General features: G+C 48.5%; 1 protein-coding gene across 1 annotated transcript in view; it reads right to left on the reverse strand.

Moving 5' to 3' along the window:
* Positions 1–18484, reverse strand: part of LOC119964156 — an 87922-nt gene extending 69438 nt beyond the window's left edge. The window contains exons 1-3 of the mRNA XM_038793449.1: positions 18437–18484; positions 11345–11482; positions 7634–7798 (exon numbers count right to left, since the gene is read on the reverse strand). Of these exons, the coding sequence (XP_038649377.1) occupies positions 7634–7798; positions 11345–11420 (241 nt within the window). The 5' untranslated portion in view covers positions 11421–11482; positions 18437–18484. The remainder of the gene's footprint in view (positions 1–7633; positions 7799–11344; positions 11483–18436) is intronic.
* Between the last annotated feature and the right edge of the window lie 4240 nt (positions 18485–22724).

The following is a 22724-nucleotide window of genomic DNA, read 5'->3' on the forward strand; positions in this document are numbered from 1 at the left end:
ACACACGGACCTCGGACTCAGCAATCCAGCAGGCGCTGGAGAATATGCTCCAGGTAATGAAAACCAGTTTTGAGGCGTTGAAGCGGGACAGCTTGGACCCACTCCAGAAAGCGGTGGATCAGCTGAACCAGAGGATGGATGCTCAAGATGTTAAAGTTAAGGCGCTGGGAGAGGCAGTGGAGGAGCAGGCAGATGCGCAGACGGTCGCGGCGCTAGAAGTTGACGGGCTGAAAGAGCGGCAGAGAAGACTGCTGGACAGAGTGGAGGAGCTGGAGAATAGAGTCCGCAGGAATAATCTGAGGATGGTCGGCCTCCCGGAGGGGGCTGAGGGAGCTGATGCCGCAGCGTTTGTAGCAGACCTGTTGATGCAGCTGAAGGGGGCATACAGAGTGCAGGCGAGGCAGGGGCGGCCGGGCGGACCCCCCCCCCCCCCCCCCCCCTTCGCCCCCCACCTGATGGTGATTAGGTTCCACAGGTTCGTGGACAAGGAGCGGGTGCTGCAGTGGGCAAAGAGCGCCAGGAGCAGCACGTGGAACAACAGTGTTCTCCGTATTTACCAGGACCTAAGCCAGGAGGTGCCTCGGCGGCAAGCAGCCTTTAAACAAGTCAAGGAGGTGCTGTTCAAGAAGCGCGTTGGTCTGTTGTTCCCGGCCCATCTATGGGTCACGCATCAGGGCCAACACCACTACTTCTCCGAGCCTGAAGAAGCGATGGACTTTGCGAGGGATTAGGGGCTGGTCCCGAAAAGAGGTCCCACGGGTATGAATTAGGGCCCGAGAACTACTGTATGAAGGGACGCCGAATGTGCCTGGACTGCTGTTCAATGGTTTGCTGGGTTAAAGGCGCCAAGCGGGACATTTGGGACTCTTCCCTTTGTTTTTGTTTACTGTTTCTTTTCTTTTGTTTTTGTTTTCTTCCTCTTTTTTCTGTTATTTCCTTTTCGTGCGGATTGTTGCTTTTCGTGGGGCTCGCGGAGGTAACTGGAGCCGGTATTGTAACTAAGGGTGGCTGGTCAGCAATGGGGGTTAAGGACGTGGGTTGGGGGTGTTTTTGTTTTACTGATGTTCATGCCTTCCTGTGCCGGTGAGTTTACTCCAGTGGGTTGGAGAGGGGGATGGGGCACCGGGGAGGAGGGCGGGGAAACAATGGGAATGAGACAGGGAGGCGCCGGAGTGATGAGTCACCGGGCTAGCAGATTGGCTAGTCAAGGGAGTCAGGTGGGGGGGGGGGGGGGGGGGAAGAATACAGCCAGTGGATGGCAGGGGTGGGGTTATCGGGGGATGTTGCTGGGCGGGGTGGGGGGGGGGGGGTGTTCTGCTGACGTGGGAGGGATCTGAAGTAGGCAGTGGAAAGGAGGTCGAGGGTGGAGGCAGCCAAGAATGGCGCGACGCACGGGCCGGGGGCCGGCCTGAGAAAGGCTATGGCTGACTGGCGTGCGGGGGGGGGGGGGGGGGGGGGGGGACCAGGCTGATCACCTGGAATATCAGGGGACTGAATGGGCCGGTTAAGAGGGCGCGGGTGTTTGCGCACTTGCGGGCTCTGAGGGCGGACGTAATTATGTTGCAGGAGACACATCTGAAAGTGTCTGACCAGACCAGGCTAAGGAAGGGCTGGATTAGCCAGGTCTTCCACTCGGACTTGGACTCGAAGTCCAGGGGGGTGGCAATCATCATCAACAAGCGGGTGCAATTTGAGGCGGAGGGCATAGCCGCAGACGGGGGGGGGGGCAGATACCTGATGGTAAGGGGCAGACTGGAGGGGAGAAGAGTGGTGCTGGTGAATATATATGCCCCGAACTGGGATGACGTGAACTTCATTAAAAGAGTGCTGGGGAAGATCCCGGACCTGGACTCTCGTAGGCTAATAATGGGAGGGGACTTTAACATGGTCCTGGATCCGGCTCTGGATCAGTCGTGTCCCAGAACGGGTAGACTCCCAGCAATGGCAAGGGAGCTGAAAGGGTTTATGGAGCAAATGGGGGCAGTGGAACCCTGGAGAGCCAGACTGCCGACAGGAAGGGGCTACTCGTTTTACTCGCACGTCCATAAAGTATATTCTAGGATAGATTTCTTTGTTCTAAGCAGGGACTGTATGGGGGAGGTAAAGAACACGGAATACTCAGCAATTACCATTTCAGACCATGCCCCGCATTGGGTGGACCTGCAGTTCGGGGGGGCGAAATATCAACGCCCGCAATGGAGGCTAGATGTGGGACTGCTGTCGGAGGAGGGGATCTGCGAGAGGCTTCGGAGGTGTATGCAAAATCACTTGCAGGTGAATGATACAGGGGAGGTCTCAGCGGCGACCCTGTGGGAGGCGCTAAAGGCAGTAGTGCGGGGAGAGTTGATCTCAATTGGGGCCCATAGAGCCAAGGCAGACAGGGCAGAGATGGATAGATTGGTCAGGGAAATGGGTCGGATAGATGAGGAACATGCGGAGTCCCCGGGGGAGGTTTTACTCAGGGAGAGGCAGAGACTACAGGCGGAACTGGGGGCGCTATCCACTAGTAGGGCCATGGAACATCTTAGGAAGGCGAGGGGCGTGGTGTATGAACATGGGGAAAAGGCTAGCAGATTTTTAACGCAGCAACTCAGGAAGAGGGAGGCGGCCAGGGAAATAAGTAGAGTGATGGATGGGGAGGGGTGCAGAGTGGAGGACCCGGCAGGATTGAATAAGGTATTCCGGGACTTCTATCGCAAGCTGTACACTTCGGAGCCGCCGGAAGTACCGGAGGAGATGAAAAGGTTTCTGGACGGGTTAACCTTCCCAATAGTAGGTGGGGGGCGAGTGGATGAGCTGGGGGCCCCGATTAGAGTGGAGGAGGTATTGGGGGGCCTAAAGGCCATGCAGTCGGGGAAGTCCCCGGGGCCGGATGGATACCCAGTAGAGTTCTTTCGGAAGTTTTCTGAGCTGGTGGGCCCGGTCTTGGTGAGGGTTTTTAATGAGGCAAGGGACAGAGGGACCCTGCCGCCGGCAATGTCGCAAGCCACCATATCACTGATATTGAAGCGGGGTAAAGACCCGGAGGCGTGCGGGTCCTACAGGCCAATCTCCCTGATTAATGTAGATGCCAAGCTCCTGGCAAAGGTACTGGCGGTTAGAATGGAGGACTGTGTACCGGAGGTGATTGGGGAGGACCAAACTGGGTTCGTGAAAGGTAGGCAGCTGTCAGCCAACTTGAGAAGATTACTTAATGTGATAATGATGCCCCCGGCGGGTAGAGAGGTGGAGGTAGTGGTGGCAATGGACGCCGAGAAGGCCTTTGACCGGGTGGAGTGGGATTATCTATGGGAGGTGCTCAGACGGTTTGGGTTCGGGGAGGGACTGGTGGATTGGATCAAATTATTATATCAGGCCCCGAGGGCCAGCGTCAGGACCAACAGAGAAGTGTCGGAGTACTTTAGGTTGTACCGAGGGACCAGGCAGGGCTGCCCGCTCTCCCCGCTGCTGTTTGCGCTGGCCATAGAGCCGCTGGCGATTGCGCTGAGAGCCGCAGAGGGATGGAAGGGGATGGTGAGGGGCGGGGTAGAACATAGGGTCTCTCTTTTTGCGGACGACCTGCTCCTGTCGGACCCAGTGGCCGGGATGGGAAGTATACTGGAAATGTTGAGGAAGTTCGGCCAGTTCTCAGGATACAAATTAAATATGGCCAAGAGTGAAATGTTTGTGGTACAGGCAAGGGGCCAGGAGAACAGATTGAGAGGGCTACCGTTTAGGCTAGTTGAGGAAAATTTCCGGTACTTGGGAATCCAGGTGGCGCGAGACTGGGGCAGGCTGCACAAGTTAAATTTGGCCAGGGTGGTGGAGCAAATGAAGGGAGAGTTTCTGAGATGGGATGCACTCCCGCTGTCGCTGGCAGGGAGGGTGCAGACTGTAAAGATGACAATCCTCCCTAGATTCCTGTTTATTTTTCAGTGCCTCCCGATCTTTATCCCACAGTCCTTCTTCAAAAGGGTTAACAAGATGATCATGAGCTTTGTCTGGGCGGGAAAATCCCCGTGGGTGAAGAAGGCGATGCTTGAGAGGAACCACAGTGAGGGAGGGCTGGCTTTGCCGAGTCTGATATGGGGTCTATCTGGGAGCGGGTGGAGGCGGCTTCGTGCAGGGGCTCCAGCTTGGCAGCCCTGGTCATGGCTCCTCTACCGCTGCCGCCGGCCAGGTACTCCACCAGCCCGGTAGTGGTGGCGACCCTGCGGATATGGGGCCAGTGGAGGAGGCATGTAGGGGAGACGGGGGCGTCGGTTTGGGCGCCAATCTGCGACAACCATCGGTTTGCCCCCGGGAGTATGGCAGGGGGGTTTTGGGCATGGCGGCGGGCAGGAGTGGGAGGGTGGGCGATATGTTTCTGGAAGGGAGCTTTGCGAGTTTGAGAAGCTTGGAGGAGAAATTTGGTCTGGGAAGGGGAAATGGTTTTAGGTACCTACAGTTGCGGGACTTTGTCCGTAGACAGGTCCCATCTTTCCCACGCCTCCCGCCAATGGGGATCCAGGACAGAGTAGTCTATAGGAGGGAGGGAGGGGAGGGTAGAGTCTCTGATATTTATAAGGTGCTCATGAAGGAGGAAGGGTCCCAGACAGAGGAACTGAAACTTAAATGGGAGGAGGAGCTAGGCGGGGAAATGGAGGGCGGGCTGTGGGCAGAGGCCCTGAGTAGGGTAAACTCGACCGCAACATGTGCCAGGCTCGGCCTGATTCAATTTAAGGTCGTTCCCCGGGCCCACATGACAGTGGCTCGGATAAGCAAATTCTTTGGGGTAGAGGATAAATGCGCTCAGTGCGCAGGAGGACCAGCGAACCACGTTCACATGTTTTGGGCATGCCCTAAGCTGAGGGGGTACTGGGAGGTTTTTGCGGGGATCATGTCCCGGGTGCTAAAAACAAGGGTGGCGATGGGTCCAGGCGTGGCATTTTTTAGGGTTTCAGAAGACCCGGGAGTCCAGGGTGAGAAAGAGGCCGATGTTCTGGCCTTTGCTTCCCTAATAGCCCGGCGACTAATATTATTGGCATGGAGAGACTCAAAGGCCCCGAAGACTGAGTTGTGGCTTATGGACATGTCATGTTTCCTGGGTATGGAAAAAATTAAGTTCGCCTTGAGGGGATCTGTACAGGGGTTCGCCTGAAGGTGGCAACCATTCATGGACTTCTTTGCGGGAGAGTGAGTGTCAGCAGGGGGGGGGGGGGGGGGGGGGGTGAGAGGAGCGGGCTTGTGCAGTATGTTACGACTGAAGTATTGAATGTACGTGGATGTTTGCACATTTTTGCCTTTTTTGCTTTCTTTCTGTTGATGTCTGTAACTGTTTACAATGCCAAAAAACTACCTCAATAAAATTGTTTGTTAAAACAATTCGAGCCTGGTCTGCCATTCAATAAGATCATAACCCCATGAAGACCACGATGAAACCATTGTCGATCTCCCCGTGAGACTTGTGGAGTACAGGCTTCCCAGGTAGATGGCGGAGGCCACCCAGCTGGAGCTTGTTATAGACCTAATTTAATTCTGGCCCCGGGTCACTGTCTGTGTGGAGTTTGCACATTCTCCCCTTGTCTGCATGGGTCTCACCCCCAAAACCAAAAAGATGTGCAGGATAGGTGGACTGGTCACACTAAATTGCCCCTTAATTGGAAGAAAAACCTGGATTCTGTACATTTTTTAAAAAGACCTACACATAAAAGCCGGCACAAGCAGGGCACGCAGTTGTTGGTTGTCCTGACAAGGACTGGATTGGGAGAGAGTTATTGCCGTAGGCAGAGTTGTACATAGTTCAATAAATCCTTGTTCCATATCACTGGTTTCCTCAAGTTACTAAAAATAGAATCGTGGCTTGATGCACGACACAATTCTTATTCCGTGTTGCGTCAATAATAATAATCTTAATTAGTGTCACAAGTGGATTTATATTAACACTGCCATGAAGTTACTGTGAAAAACCCCTAGTTATCACACTCGGGTGCCTGTTCGGGTACACAGAGGGAAAATTCAGAATGCCCAATTCACCTAACAAGCATGTCTTTCAGGACTTGTGGGAGGAAACTGGAGCACCTGGAGGAAACCCAACATGCAGACTCCGCACAGACAGCGACCCAAGCTGGAAATCAAACCCGGGTCCCTGACACTGTGAAGCAACAGTGCTAACCACTGTGCTACCGTACTGTTTTTTGGCACAGCTTTGGCATTGGAAATCTGAGCTTGTATCTGTAGTTGGCACGTTGCACATTGCAAAAAAATCTAAATCCAGGCCAGGAGAAAAATAAGGAGAAATAAGTCTGTCTATATCTTCCCCAAATAACGGAAGGTTGTACAAGGTGTTGACTCTAAGTGGTGCAAGCCCATCATAGAATGAGGACAGTTCGCCGCCCTTACAACTGGCATTTATGTGGCTCTTGATGATTCATAATATTCATGACTTTTCTGTTTCTATTTAAAACAGCATTGCACAGAAAAAATGTTGATTACAATTTATCATTCCCAAAAGATTGTCAGTTTGACCATGTTGTCTCAGAGAAAATTAAATATAGAACATAGAACATTACAGCGCAGTACGGGCCCTTCGGCCCTTGAATTTGCGCCGTCCTGTGAAACCCCTCTAAAGTCCCTCTACATTATTCCCTTATCGTCCAGATGCCTATCCAATGACCATTTGAATGCGTTTAGTGTTGGCGAGTCCACTACTTTTGCAGGCAGGGCATTCCACACCCTTACTACTCTCTGAGTAAAGAACCTACCTCTGACATCTGTCCTATATTTATCTCCCCTCAATTTAAAGCTATGTCCCCTCGTGCTGGACATCACCATCCGAGGAAAAAGGCTCTCAATGTCCACCCTATCTAATCCTCTGATCATCTTGTATGTCTCAATTAAGTCACCTCTTAACCTTCTTCTCTCTAACGAAAACAGCCTCAAGTCCTTCAGCCTTTCCTCATATGATCTTCCCTCCATACCAGGCAACATCCTTGTAAATCTCCTCTGTACCCTTTCCAATGCTTCCGCATCCTTCCTATACTGTGGCGACCAGAATTGCACGCAATACTCCAAATGTGGCCGCACCAGAGTTTTGTACAACTGCAACATGACCTCATGGCTCCGAAACTCAATTCCTCTACCAATAAAAGCTAACACACCGTACGCCTTCTTAACAACCCTCTCAACCTGGGTGGCAACTTTCAGGGATCTATGGACATGGACACCGAGATCTCTCTGCTCGTCCACACTACCAAGAATCTTACCATTAGCCCAGTACTCTGTCTTCCTGTTATTCCTTCCAAAATGAATCACCTCACACTTTTCTGCATTAAACTCCATTTGCCACCTGTCAGCCCAGCTCTGCAGCTTATCTATGTCCCTCTGTAACTTGTAACATCCTTCTGCACTGTCCACAACTCCACCGACTTTAGTGTCATCTGAAAATTTACTCACCCATCCTTCTACGCCCTCCTCCAGGTCATTTATAAAACTGACAAACAGCAGCGGCCCCAAAACAGATCCTTGTGGTACACCACTCATAACTGGACATCAACCATCACCCTTTGTCTTCTATCAGCAAAAATGCTTTGTTTTTAACACAAAGCACACATTTTATACAGGCATTTCACGTATTTGAAAGTTAGAGAGAGAGGTGACAATGGTAGAACATTACCATTAACAGGGCCTAGCAATGCACCAGAGCCACCTGAAAAATCCCCACGAATTCCCAACGAAAATAAAGATTGTATCTTCCTTGTTTGTTTAAGGATGGGTTTTTGATAGGAATGGAAATCAACAGGATCTTTTGCACAACCAAAAGGCCTCACCGCTGCCTCGCCTGGGTAGAAAGGTTAACAAAAAAAACAGTTAGTACAGCTGCATACTATTTGTGTTTACTCTAAGCAGCTTACGACGTTAAAATGTTTCCACAATCATACAACTTTGCTGGAAAAACACAGCAGATCTGGCAGCATGTTTGGAGAGAGAAACAGAATTAATGTTTCAACTCCATATAGAGCAGGAGTTCTCAACCTTTTTTAACCCATGGACCCCTTTTCCTCTTAATTTTTTTTTGTGGACCCCCATAGCCATTCCACAGAAAAAAAAGCTTCTTATATGCGTGGTAAACTAATCCTAAACTCCATCTACCTTACCGTGAGGGTTGGAAACGGATTTGCGGTATTTTCGTACGTTGCCAAACTTATTCTAATATGAAAAGTAATGAAAAAAACTTTTTACTGACTAAATTGAATTAAATTACTCTAAAAATAACCAATTCATATCAAATATACACAGTTTCTAGTGATTACTGTGTTAAATCATTCATTAAACTTGTCTAGGAGAAACGTGGCATAAGCATCAGGTCAACCGTGGGTATTTAATAAGCTGCTTCTGTCATTAAAGGTCCTCCGGGCTGTTCCTAGGGGACAATAGCCCGGGCAATCTTCAACAACAACTGTCATTAAAGCACAATAAACCCATTTGTCATCAACCGGTATGGATTTTTTTTTCTCAGAATACAGTACCACAAAAATAAACACAGCAAATGCACCTTTTTGGTTCTGAGCCCCTTCAGCCCTCAAGGTAAATTAGATAGATTATAATCTCTCTTTGACCTTTGTCAGTGCGAGAGAGAGAGAGAGAGAGAAAGGTGAATATTCATCATGAAAACAAACATTTTTTTCTTCCACTTGATTCTCAGTAATAACAATTGTTCTGAAGTAGAATTGCTCTATGGACCACTAAAATATCACCGTGGACCCCCAATTCGGTATTTTTTTTGTGTGGACCCCCAGTAATGTTACATGGACCCCCAGGGGTTGAGAACCACTGATATAGAGCTATACAGACTCGAAACGTTAACTCTGTTTCCCTCTACACAGATGCTGCCTGACCTGCTGGGTTTTTCCTGAATTCTCTGCTTTTATTTCAGATGTACAGCATCCGCAGTATTTTTGTTTTAGCATACAACTTTGTTTTCATATCTCGGAGATGTGCAGAGATGACACCTGTTCTATGTGTGTAGCAGAATTTGCTTACAGCATTTTCAAATGTCTACTCCATGCGACAGCTCAAGCTTCCAGCACTTTATACAGATTTCTTTACTTTTCTCTGAGTCCACACCCAGGCATGAACAAGCACTGTGAGCATCAATTGTAAACAGACTCACCTAATCGAACATAGAACAATTGAACTCTAGCGGAATGATAAAGAATTAAATAAAGACTTAGAATTTCTGCGTGCTGATCCTTGCACAACCTGATTATTTTTCGCAAAGGCTTGTTTTTGCAAATGTTTGTTCTTGCAAAAGCCTGTGCGCATATTATAAGCAACTGTACTGTGTGTTTGCACTGAATAACTTATGACATCATTACCCTTTAACTGTATCTTAATATATACTTAATATAAAATTACACTTTGTTATCCACTAACTGTATCCTAGTGCACCAAACAATATATCTCATTCCACATTAAATGTATCCAACCATACATGATAACGTAAGACTTCAACCCATGTTAACTGTATCCCTACGTACCAATTAACATGAGACTTCATTACTCAATCACTGTATTCCAACACTCATGATAATATTGACCTAATTCCATATTAACTGTATCCCAGTGACAGATAACTTTAGACTTTAGCACCTGTTAAGTGTATCCCTAATAATATTGGAGCTCATTGCCCGTTAAATATATCCCAACACACCAGACATTTGACTTAATTAGCTGTTAACTGTAATCCATCACATCAGATAACATTAGATATCATTACTCACTAACCGCATGCCAACGCCCATATATCACTATCCATTAACTGTATCCCAACCATGCAGAGATTATAAAAGGATTGAAGGTTAGAGAAATGCTATTTATATCAAGTTACATTAATAGAAAGAAGTGGCAAATGAGTACAGGCAGAATGAAGTGACCCTGGACTTGGCCGCGGGGAACAAAATGGCTGACCAGAGCCAAGGCTGCCTCTCCTCCCCAGGGAGCAATGTCATGATGGGGTTGCACGAGTGAGGGTAGGACATAGAGATAGAAGACCCAGAATGCGGGACAAAAGAGAACTCAGCCACTGATATAAGCCTCATTGCGCATTGCCAAATGAGTATCATGCATCTCGTTTGATGCTCTATCTATTGTTAACATTGTAAAGTGTTGATCTCTGACGGTTGTCAATAAATAGTCACTATAACCGCTTGGTGTTAACTCCGACTATTCAGAGTCATAAGTCAGGATTGTTCACCCCAGTCATACACTGAACTACTTTTACACATCTTCCAGAGATTAGCTCAATGACTACGTTGCTGTTGGAAATCAGTGTCTGTAGCTGGTACATTGATCACAGCATTCTTAGTCAAAGGTCTGCGGAAAATAAGAAGAAATGGACAAACATGCAGCTGCTTTCCCCAAAAAACTAAAGATTATACAAATTTTCAGCTTTTAAATGGTGTAAGATCCGAATGGAATTACAGCAGCTCTTTCATCCTTACAGCTGGCACCACTATAGCTCACATGCATTGTTAATTTACAATATTTATGTCTTCCTGTTTCCATTTAATACAGCACTACACAGAAATAATTAGAAGGGCATTTATTACAATTTATCGTCCTAATTCATTGTCAGTTAAATCATGGCTCCATAGCCACATTGTCATAGAATAACAGTGCAGAAGGAGGCAATTCAACCCATCGAGTCTGCACTGACCCTCTGAAAGAGCACCCTACCTAGGCCCACTCCCCTGCCCTATCCCCGTAACTCCACCCAAACGTTACACACCATGGGCAATTAAGCATAGCCAATCCACCTAACCTGTACGTCTCTGGAATTTGGGAGGCAATTGGAGCACCCGAAGTAAACCCACACAGACATGGGGAGAATGTGCAGACTTCACACAGGCAGTCACCCAAGGCCGGAATTGAACCCAGGTCCCGGGTCCCTGGTGCTGTGAGGTAGCAGTGCTTTATTTTTTTATAAATTTAGAGTACCCAATTCATTTCATTTTCATTTCATTTCAATTCATTTTTTTCCAATTAAGGGGCAATTTAGCGTGGCCATCCATCTAGCCTGCATATCTTTGGGTTGTGGGGTGAAACTCACGCAAACACAGGGAAAATGTGCAAATTCCACACGGACAGTGACCCAGAGCAGGGATCGAACCTGGGACCTCGGCGCCGTGAAGCTGCAGGGCTAACCCACTGCGCCACCGTGCTGCCCTGAGGCAGCAGTGCTAATCACCGTGCCACCATGTCTGAGAGAGAAAGAAATGGAAAATGCTTTGTTTTTAACTTTTTCACAAAAGTGCTGATTTTGTAGATCAATTGATTTTGTAGAGATATATTCACTTATTTGAAGTTCGATGCAGATAAGCATTACCATTAACAGGGCACATCAACGCACTGTAGCCACCTGAAAAATCCCCACAATTTCTCACTGAACGTAAAGGTTGCATCTTCCTTCGTTGTTTAAGGATGGGAATGGACACACAATCAAAAGTTCTCACTGCTGTCTCACCTGGGTAAATGGTTAACAAAAAAAAATAGTTAGTACAGCTGCATAAAATTTCTGTTTACCCTGACCAACTCTCTAACCCTCACACCATCAGCAAAGACACTCAATTGATCTAATATCAGTTATCATAGAATCATAGAAGGAGGCCATTCAACCCATTAAGTCTGCACCGTCTCTTGAAAAGAGCGCCCACGCCTCCACCCCATCGCTGTAACCCAACTTAACCTTTTGGACATTAAGGGATAATTTAGCATGGCTAATCCACCTAACCTGCACATCTTTGGACTGTGGGAGGAAACCGGAGCACCCGGAGAAAACCCACACAGACATGGGGAGAACGTGCAGACTCCGCACAGACAGTGACCCAAGGCTGGAATTGAACCCGGGACCCTGGAGCTGTGAGGCAGCAGTGCTAACCACTGTGCCACCGTGCCACCCCAGTTGCTATTTGCAAAAGAGTTTCAAACTTGTGTCACCCTTACGCTAGATAGAGGAAACCGATTTTCACTCGTGGCAGATCCTTGGATGAGGAGGCATAATCTAAATAATGAGAGCCAGCCCTTTTGAGAGTGAAATCAGGAAAGATTTCCACAGACTATCTGTTCCCCTTAACATCTTGGAAACTTCAATCAAACCACCTCGTAAGGTCATAAATTCCAGTAAATACAATCCCGATTTGTTTAATCGCTCTTCTTAACTTAACCCTTGGAGTTCAGATAACACGCATTCCCTCCTTCCACAGCTGTGGTGCCCAGAGTTGCACACAGTCATTCCAGGCGTGATCTGACCATAGCTTTGTGTAGCTGAAGCAGGATTTCTAGCCCTGTGTCTTCTTCTAAATATAAAGGTCAACATTCCATGAGACTTTTTGATGACTTTCTGTACCTGTTCATGAAACTTTAAAAATAGATTTACTAATCTCTTTGAACCTTAACAGTTTGTAGTTTGTTATCATTCAGAAAATATCTTAATTTCTCCTTTTCTGTTCAGGTATCTGCAGGTAAAGGCATTTGCTAGGCGGCAGGTGGAGGGATTCCCTTCGCTTCCCGCGAGGGGGGTGAGCGACAGGGTGCTTTCGGGGGTTTGGGTCGGAGAGGGGAAGATATCTGATATCTACAAGGTTATGCAGGAGGCGGAGGAGGCGTCAGTAGAGGAGCTGAAAGTTAAGTGGGAGGGGGAACTGGGGGAACAGATCGAAGACGGGACATAGGCTGATGCCCTGGAGAGGGTTAATTCTTCCTCCTCGTGTGCGCGGCTTAGCCTCATCCAATTCAAGGTGCTGCACCGGGCCCACATGACTGGGACAAGGATGAGTAGGTTCTTTGGGGGTGAAGACAGGTGTGTCAGGTGCTCGGGGAGTCCAGCGAGCCATGCCCATATGTTCTGGGGATGCCCGGCGCTGGAGGAGTTCTGGAAGGGGGTGGCGAGGACAGTGTTGAGGGTGGTGGGATCCAGGGTCAAGCCAGGATGGGGACTCGCAATTTTTGGGGTTGGGGTGGAGCCGGGAGTGCAGGAGGCGAAAGAGGCCGGTGTGCTGGCCTTTGCGTCCCTAGTAGCCCGGCGAAGGATCTTGCTACAATGGAAGGATGCGAGGTCCCCAAGCGTGGAGACCTGGATCAATGACATGGCGGGTTTCATTACGCTAGAGAAGGTCAAATTCGCCCTGAGAGGGTCGGTACAAGGGTTCTTTAGGCGGTGGCAACCTTTTCTCGACTTTCTGGCTCAACGATAGGGTACGGGGACAGTAGCAGCAGCAACCCGGGGGGGGGGGGGGGGGGGGTGGGGAGAGGGGGGGAAGGGGGAGGGAAAAGGTGGGGGGGGGGGGCGGACGATGACTATATTTGTTTATTTAATTTAAATTTATTTTGAAGTTCTTTTGTTGTTCATTGGGGTTGGGGGGGTGGGGGATGGGATACATGCGTCGATACGGTCTGGGGGTGGTACGGTTATTATGGGTTATTTTGTTGCATTTCATTGTTTGTCATTATGTTTTATATTTTCTGTAAAAAATTCCAATAAAAATTATATTTTAAAAAAAAAAAATTCTCCTTTTCAAGAGCAAAGAAGATGACCTCATATTTGAAATTCATTTGCCTCAGGCCGGGATTTTTCGGTTTTGTCACGGTGAATGTGGTGAGTCATACAAAGGTGGGTTGAAATTGGTGCAACTGGAAGATCCCGCTGGCAGGAGAGGCCAGAGAACTTCAGCCTGTTTTGCCGAGTAACTCAATCCATTAATTCCACTCTCTCTGCCAATGCTGCAGGAATGACAACCCCTTTCACAGCTGTTAACAAGGAGTCCATACACAACCGCTGGTGTAGTGATATCATGCAAGATTCCCATTCTTGCGACCCGGGTTCGATTCCCGGGTGGCGCACATCAATTTTATGGGCAGTACGGTCGCACAGTTGCTTCACAGCGCCAGGATCCCAGGATCAATTCCTGGCATGGGTTCACCATCCGTGCAGAGTCTGCATCTTCTCCCCGTGTCAGTGTGGGTTTCCTCCAGGTGCTCCGGTTTGCTCCTACAAGTCCCGAAAGACGTGCTGTTCGGGGAATTGGACATTCTGAATTCTCCCTCTGTGTACCCCACCCCCCTGGGCACACCGTGTTGAGGTGATGGGTGTGAGCGAGCACTCAGCAGACAGGCATGAGTCAGACTATAATTTAGATTGATGAGTACTCGCGCTCAGCTCTCAGTGAGTTATCATCACCTCCCCGCCCGCGACAGTGACCCGCTGACAGTGCCGACACAGTTCCACCACCCTGGAGTGATGTGACACAGACCCTGGGAGAGTGGAATAGGGTAGGAGGGGGGAGAGGACGGGGAAAAGAGAGGGAGGGGGGAGAGGAAGGCTTAGGGATGGGGGAAGGGGGAAAAGGAGGGGGAGGGGGAGGGAGAGGGAGGGGTTAAGGGGAGGGAGGGGGAAAGTTAAGGGATAGGGGAGGGAGGGTGGGAGGGGAGAGGGAGGGAGGAGGGGGAAGGAGAAGAGGGAGGGGGGGGCTGAGGGTGGTGGAAAGGCAGGGAGAATGACGTGCCAGGCCATGTCCTATGTGAAGCGGGCAAGGATGAGGGCCTCCCTGTCCTCCAGCCCCTCCTAGTCCGGTGCCTCCTTGTCCTCCTCCTTGGAGGTGGCCACACATTCCTCCTCCTCCTCCACCTTCAGCACATCACCCTGCTGTTGTGCCAGGTTGTGGAGGGCATAACAGACCACCACAAAGCCGACAACCTCCAGGGTTTACTGCAGTGCACCATGTTGGTGTTGGGCACTCCTTGATGGCCTACTGAGTGCAAGGTGGCATGCCTGCCATCCATTACCTCCTGGACATGGGGCACACCTGCGATGGTGGAGAATCCTGTAGCCCAGGCATTCTGTTGGGTCTGGTCCATGTCAAAGTTTATGTAGTTTTCTGCCTGGGCAAACAGGGCATCCGTGACCTCACAGATGCACTTGTGGGAAGTAGCTTATGAAATGCCACATATGTCCCTGCTCAAGGCCTGGAATGATCCTGAGGAGTAAATGTTCAGGGCTGCGGTGACCTTGATGGCCACCTCCTCCACATGGTGGCAAGTCCACGAGGACATGGCACAGGTGCCGCACCATGTCCATGATGAGATGGAGTCCCCTGCGGCACAAGCTGTCCGTCATCTGTTCAAAAGACCAGCGACGTCTGTACACCTTGGGTCGTCGTCAGACTCCTCCTCTGGGTCTCCCCTGGCCTGGAGGCCAGGTGTGGAGAAGGTGTGAGACCGACAACCAGCGCCATCTTCCACCCCGGGACCCTCCAGTCCCCATTGCCACCCTCTGTTGCTCCTTTATCTGAACCACAAGACGCGAGTATTTGTATTGGATAAATGACCACACAACCAGTATATTAGTTCAATTATAGTTTATTATTAAACACAGGCTTGGTTCTATGCGTAATAATCTACACGCAGATACTTATTCAACTATACCTAACAACTGAAATTACTTTTACTTAACTTCCAAGTGACCAGCTCTGTGCAGATTAAATAAGGCCTTTATCTGGATCCTCACTTGTGGCGGCTGGAGGTCGTCAGGTTCGTCTCGGCTGCGGCTCGTCCTTCAGGTAGCGATCGCGGGTCCTTGAACTTGGCTGGTCGATATGCTGTGATTGGTGAGGCAGAGGCCGGAACCAAAAGAGGCTCAGTTCCTCTTATCCCCTGATCATTTGCGCTCTTTTGGGCGGACCCAACTCGGGATCCAATGGATCGATATGGTTTTGATCACCCTAATCGATTCTGGCCAATTAGGGGCGGGTACCTCGATGGCTGGGCGGGTCCTTGCTGCTATTGTCCAAGGCATGTATGCACTCCCAAATAAGATAAATTGGCCCCGCAGAGTCTGCTGCTATGTTTCGATCTGTGTCTCATTTTCCTGGGGAAATCGGTGATTGACCTTTAGTGGGTGTGAGTTTCAGTTAGGTCTGGTTTCCCTCTGTACATTACACAGGGGCTGTGTACCGCCTGTGTCCTAACCTGACCATAATTCCCATTATCCTTTGCGGGCGGCCAATTTAGATGGCCATACCTCCTCCCCCCAACACCATCTGCCATCCGACATGCCCAGCCCATGCACCCATGGCCACAGCGGGGGGCCCTGCTCATCGGACACCAGGCCGGGTACCCCAGACACCTGCACATAATGTTACCTGGACCGGGCGCTGGTCCGTTCCCCAGTGCACACACCCACCCTCTGGTCACCAAAATGTCCCCGGTGCTGGGGCCCAGTCCTTGGATGTTCGAATGTTGGCTGCTGCGTGTGTGGTGTTGCTTCCCGCAGTGTTCAGGCACAGTGTCCAGGCATCAGGGTCTGATTGGGATTCTAGGCAATAATTCCCACATGCTAGATGGCACGTCCGCCCACAGGAATCTACTTGGGAGCTTTGAAGTGCTCACTTAGCTATAATTGCCAGTTTCAATTAGCAATAGCCTTTAGCTGTGCCATCAGAGGCCTCCGCAGTTATTTTTATTTATTTTTCCAATTAAGGGGCAATGTATTGTGGCCAATCCCATATCCTACACATCTTTGGGTTGTGGGGGTGAGACCCAAGCAGACATGAGGAGAATGTGCAAATTCCACACAGACATTGACCCGAGGCCAAAATTGAACCCGGGTCCTTGGCGCCATGAGAGAGCAGTGCTAACCCACTGCACCACCATGCTGCCCTGTCAGTGGAAGTTATGGGTGGTTAGTGGGCAGATACACAGGGTTTGGGGTTGCCCCCAGAATGGGAACAAATGATCCAGAGGGTGGAATAGTAGACCCGCGTGCACAGAGACAACTCATTTAGCCCCCTCTCCCCAGACCATGGGCGGGCACCGTGTGTGGTGTTGCTCCATACCCCCACCATGGGTGGTGGGACCCCCGACCAAACCCGGCCCCCTGGGGGCTGCCCCACTGCCCCTCCGAGCACTGGGGCAGAAACCCTAGTGTCCCCGGGCTCATTGCCCGCGAGTGAAGGTGGCTACTCACCTCCTCGGATCCCCACAGCAGCTCTTCGGCCTGCTTCAGATTTTTTTAAAGGTGGAAGCGGTTAGATAGGGGGTTGCTTCCATTAATTGTATGGAGATTGGCCTTACGTGGTGATTATTGATTTCTCGTCACGCTATAGCAGGTTCCTGATTTCACCAACAGGAGCCGGCCGGTTAGATCACAAATCGATTGCCGCCCAGCGCAGCTCTCATTTTCAGCCTCTCCCACAATCTAGCGGCCTTGTCCTGCTCTTGCTTAAGCGCGACATTAAATTACGCCTATAACTCTAAACTCCCTACAGATAGCTAAGTAAAGTCTAAATAGCATTTTAATGAGATGATTGACAATCAACCTCTCTGGCATTGAAAATGGTCTATTTCAAGTGTGGAGTTTCATTCCTTCAGGTATTCATTGGTTTTCATCCAGGTATCACACACCTTAGGAAGGATATATTAGCCTTAGAACATAGAACAGTACAGCACAGAACAGGCCCTTCGGCCCTCGATGTTGTGCCAAGCATTGTCCGAAACCAAGATCAAGCTATCCCACTCCCTGTCATTCTGGTGTGCTCCATGTGTCTATCTAATAACCGCCTGAAGGTTCCTAAAGTGTCCGACTCCACTGCACAATGTATCAAATTAACTACTCCACAGGGAACCCTTTTAATCCAAACAAAAATCCATTAGCCCAAGCTTTTCCGATACTTTAATTGTATCTCTGGCTCCTAAAAAACTAGCTGTCTTGCAAAACCAGCCTTTGAGAGAGTGCAGCACAGATTTACCAGAATGATACCAGTACTCCAAGAGTTAAATTATGCGGAGAGATTACACAGTGTCCTCGGGCAGCAATCAATCAGCTGCAGGCTTGGTGCCTCTTTCCTCTTTCACAGGGACCGGTGGCAGGTTCCTGGTGTATAGGTTTATTGCAGGCTCTTTGGATGCTCATCATCAGAGGGCGATGAAACTTCCAGAGGAGTTTGGTAGATGGCTGACAGCAGTGGTGAGTCAGGTTGGAGCACTTTAACCAGCAAAGTCTGGTCAGGAATTCCAGCAACATGTTCCTGATTTCCCCATAGAGGAGCCCAGAGTAATGGTATAAACCCTCATTCTGATATTTCTGCAGTATCTTTGCTGAAGCTACATATAACACTACAAGCCAGTCATGGTGTTTATTTTCAACAATAATAGAGGGGGGAGATGTTTGTTCAGCTTTTATGACAGTTTCAGCACTGAAACTATCTCAAAGAGCCACAGTTTCAAACTAAAGGAATCATTTTCCTTCACATCACAATGTGGATAATTCCACACAACACTATGCTTCAAAACTGACTTTATTATAAACAAATAAATATATTAATTAATTCAGAATTTACATTTTGGAAAAAAAAATCAAGTTTCAATAATTTCTTAATAAAATACTATTGATAGATAATAAGAAGTTATTTTCAATTATATATACCAAGTTTCTGTAGTCTCAGATAGAGGTGGAACTGATCACTGCTCTGTGTTTGGGTTGATCAATAACTGATTGGACTAAATGGAACTGTAAATTGAAGATAAACAATTCTCCAATCTCATTCTACAGGTCAATAGATTCCAGATTCTATTTTTGTTCAAATTAGTTTGATAGTTTGACTAAATCAGTTAGAGACCTAAGTGTAAAAGATTTGTAGGAGTCGATGTTGGCATAGTAGTAATGTCACTAATCTAGTAATCCAGAGACCCTGACTCGGGGGACATAGGTTCAAATCCCACCACGGGAGAGTGGGACGGTGCCTACAGCGCTGAGGACCCGGGTTCAATCCATGCCCCAGGTCACTGTCTGTGTGGAGTTTGCACATTCACCCCATATCTGCGTGAGTTTCACACCCACAACCCAAAGATGTGCAGGGTAGGTGGATTGGCTAAATTGCCCCTTATTGGATTGGATTATTGTCACGTGTACTGAGGTACAGTGAAAAGTATATTTCTGAGAGCAGCTCAAATAGATCATTAAGTACAGGAAAATAAAATATAAAGAAAATACGTAATAGGGCAACACAAGGTACACAATGTAAATACATACCGGTATCGGGTGAAGCATACAGGAGTGTAGTGTTAATGAGGTCTGTCCATAAGAGGGTAATTTAGGAGTCTGGTAACAGCGGGGAAGAAGTTGTTTTTGAGTCTGGTCGTGCGTGTTCTCAGACTTCTGTATCTCCTGCCCGATGGAAGAAGTTGGAAGAGCGAGTAAGCCGGGTGGGAGGGATCTTTGATTATGCTGCCCGCTTTCCCCAGGCAGCGGGAAGTGTAGATGTAGTCAATGGATGGGAGGCAAGTTTGTCTGATGGACTGGGCTGTGTTCACGACTCTCTGAAGTTTCTTGCGGTCTCTGGCCGAGCAGTTGCCATACCAGGCTGTGATGCAGCCAGATAGGATGCTTTCTATGGTGCATTTGTAAAAGTTGGTAAGAGTTAGCGTGGACATGCAGAATTTCCTTAGTTTCCTGAGGAAGTATTTGCACTGTTGTGCTTTCTTGGTGGTAGTGTCGATGTGGGTGGACCAGGACAGATTTTTGGTGATGTGCAACCCATGGAATATGAAACTGCTAACCATCTCCACCTCGGCCCCGTTGATGCTGACAGGGGTGTGTACAGTACTTTGTACTTAGTAAGCAGCATTATGTTGATGCGCTTCATGACCAACCTCTCGAAGCACTTAATTGAGAAAAAAAATTGGGTACTCTAAAAAAATTTTAAATTCCCACCACGGAATTCAAATTCAATGAATGAATCTGGAACATAAAGCCTGTCTCAGTAATGATGACCATGAAGCTATCGTCGATTGTTGTAAAAGCCCACCTGCTTCACTGTAGGGAAGGAAATCTGCCATCTTTATCTGGTTGACAGGTGACTCCAGATCCACAGAAACGTGGTTTGACTTTTAACTGCCCTCCGAAAATCCTAGAAAATCATTCGGCTCAAGGACAGTTAGGGATGGGAAAAAAATGTTGGCCTCGCTGTTGACACCCACATCCAGTGAAAGAATAAATGAAGATATTTTCAACTCCTCTAACCTTTTCCTGAATCATTGGTTTTAATAGCCCACCTCAATCTTCTCAATCAGCGACCTTTGACTCTGTTGACCCCTGTGGTTGATCCTCCTCCCACTGCCTCTCTACTGTTGTCCAACATAACATCCTATCTACGGCTGATTTCACTTCCTCTGCACTTTGTAGTCAGAGAATCTCCTGCAATGGCTCCTCTTCCCGTCTGGCACTGTTACCTCTGGAATGTACAAAGGATTTTTGCTCTGTCGCCTATTTCCATTCAACATATTAGAATATTTTCTCCTTTTCCCTGCCTCCGAGTAACAGTGCAAATGGTCTGAGTAACAGTGCAGCACAGCCAACCATGTTGTATTTAATTTCAACAGTAAGAAAGACTGGGGTGGCGCAGTGGTTAGCACTGCTGCCTCACGGAGCCGAGGACCTGGGTTCAATCCCAGCCCCGGGTCACTGTCCATGTGGAGTTTGCACATTCTCCCTGTGTCTGCGTGGGTCTCACCCCCACAGGCCAAAGATGTGCAGGGTAAGTGGATTGGCCTTGCTAAATTGCCCCTTAATTGGAAAATAATAATTGGGTACTCTAAATTTATAAGAAAAAACATGTATTTTTGAACAGTAAGAAAGGCTCACATTTGTATCACATCTTTCACAAACTCCAGATGTTTCAAAGTGCCTTGCGGAAAATGAATCACTTCTTAAGTCATTGTCATTTAGGAAACAGGGCAGCCAATTTGTGTATAGTAAGCTCCCACAGACAGTAACGTGATAATGACCAGACAATCTGTTTCAGTGCAATTGATTAAGGGATAAATCATTTTTAAAATTTAGAATACCCCATTCATATTTTTTTCCAATTAAGGGGCAATTTAGTGTGGCCAATTCACACCCTGCACATTTTTGGGTTGTGGGGGCAAAACCCACGCAAACACGGGGAGAATGTGCAAATCTACACGGACAGTGACCCAGAGCTGGGATCAAACCTGGGACCTCGGTGCCGTGAGGCAGCAGTGCTAACCACTGTGCCACCATGCTGCCCGATTAAGGGATAAATATGGCCAGTGCACCAGGAATAACTCCCCTAAACTTCTTCAAATAGTGTCATGAAATCTCTTGCGATATGGTGGCAGTGATTAGCACTGCTGCCTCACAGCATCAGGGACCCAGGTGACTGTGTGGAGTTTGCACATTTTTCCCGTGTTTGCGTGGGTTTCCCCCGGGTGCTCCGGTTTCCTCCCACAGCCCAAAGATATCCAGGTTGGGTGGATTGACCATGCTAAATTGCCCCTTGGTGGAGTTACAGGGATACAGTGGTGGATTGGGCCTCAGTAGGGTGCTCTTTCAGAGGGCCGGTGGAGACTCGACGGGCTGAATGGCTTCCTTCTATATGGTAGGGATTCTATGATTCTATCTAGAGAGTAGTCTATTCAAATGTCAGCACCTCCAAGAGTGCAGCCTTCCCTCTGTGCTGCATTTAAGTGTCAACTTTGACTTTTGTACTCAAATTGTACCTGAATGTACAACCTTGTGACCCAGAGACAAGTGTGCCACCAGCTGACCCACAGCTCACAATAGAGGAAGGGTTTTCACCATATTTTGCAATACTTTTATCTAAGAAGGTCTATCTCAACGGGTCACATTTTCAAACTAAAAGAATCAGTCTCTCCTCGCACCACAATGTGGATATTTATCACCAAGACAAGTTTTTTAAAAAATATTTCTTTATTCTCCTCCTTTTTCACATTTTCTCCCAAATTTACACCCACCAACAATAAACAATAATCAGTAACAAATATGTCAATCCTCATATTAATACCAATGATCCCAACTACCCACTAAACCCCAAACATTCGCCTGCATGTTCACATAAACAAATAATAGAAAGGAATCAGGAATCACCCATAGTCACCATCAACACACCATCCCCCCTCTCCCAACCCTCCCCCACAACCCCCCAACTAATGTTCGATGTTATCCAGTTCTTGAAAGTGCATGATGAATAATGCCCATGAATTGTAGAACCCCTCCATCCTTCTCCTCAGTTCAAACTTAACCTTCTCAAGAATTCCAACAGGTCCCCCCGCCACGCCAGGGCACAGGGTGGAGAGGTTGTCCTCCATCCCATCAGGATCCGCCTTCGGGCGATCAACAAGGCGAAGGCTACAACATCTGTCTCCGCACCCGTTTCCAATGCTGGCTGGTCCAACTCCCCGAATATGGCCACCCGGGGACCCGGGTCCAGTTTCACATGCACCACTTTAGAAATTACCCTAAAAACCTCCTTCCTCTAAGCTTTGGACAGGACCAAAACATATGAACGTGATTAGCACCCCCCCCCCCTCCCCCTCCCCCTCCCCGCAACGTTCACACACATCTTCTACTCCTTCAAAGAATCGGCTCATCCTCGCCCTCGTGAGGTGTGCTCTACATACCACCTTCAGCTATATCAGCCCCAACCTCGCACATGAGCTGGAGGCATTCACTCTCCAGAGCACCTCACACCAGAACCCCTCCTCCATATCCTCTCCCAACTCTACCTCCCACTTTGCTTTGATCCCTTCCAGTGGTGCCTTCTCGTCTTCCAAAATAGCTCCGTAAACCGCTGACACTACCCCCTTCTCCAGTCCCCCTGTCGTCAGCACCTCCTCTGGGAAGTTCTGTATATCCTTTCTGGCAAAACCTTGAAGCTGCATGTATATAAACA

This window comes from Scyliorhinus canicula, chromosome 4 (assembly GCF_902713615.1).
Source record: "Scyliorhinus canicula chromosome 4, sScyCan1.1, whole genome shotgun sequence".
Classification (NCBI taxonomy): Eukaryota; Metazoa; Chordata; class Chondrichthyes; order Carcharhiniformes; family Scyliorhinidae; genus Scyliorhinus; species Scyliorhinus canicula.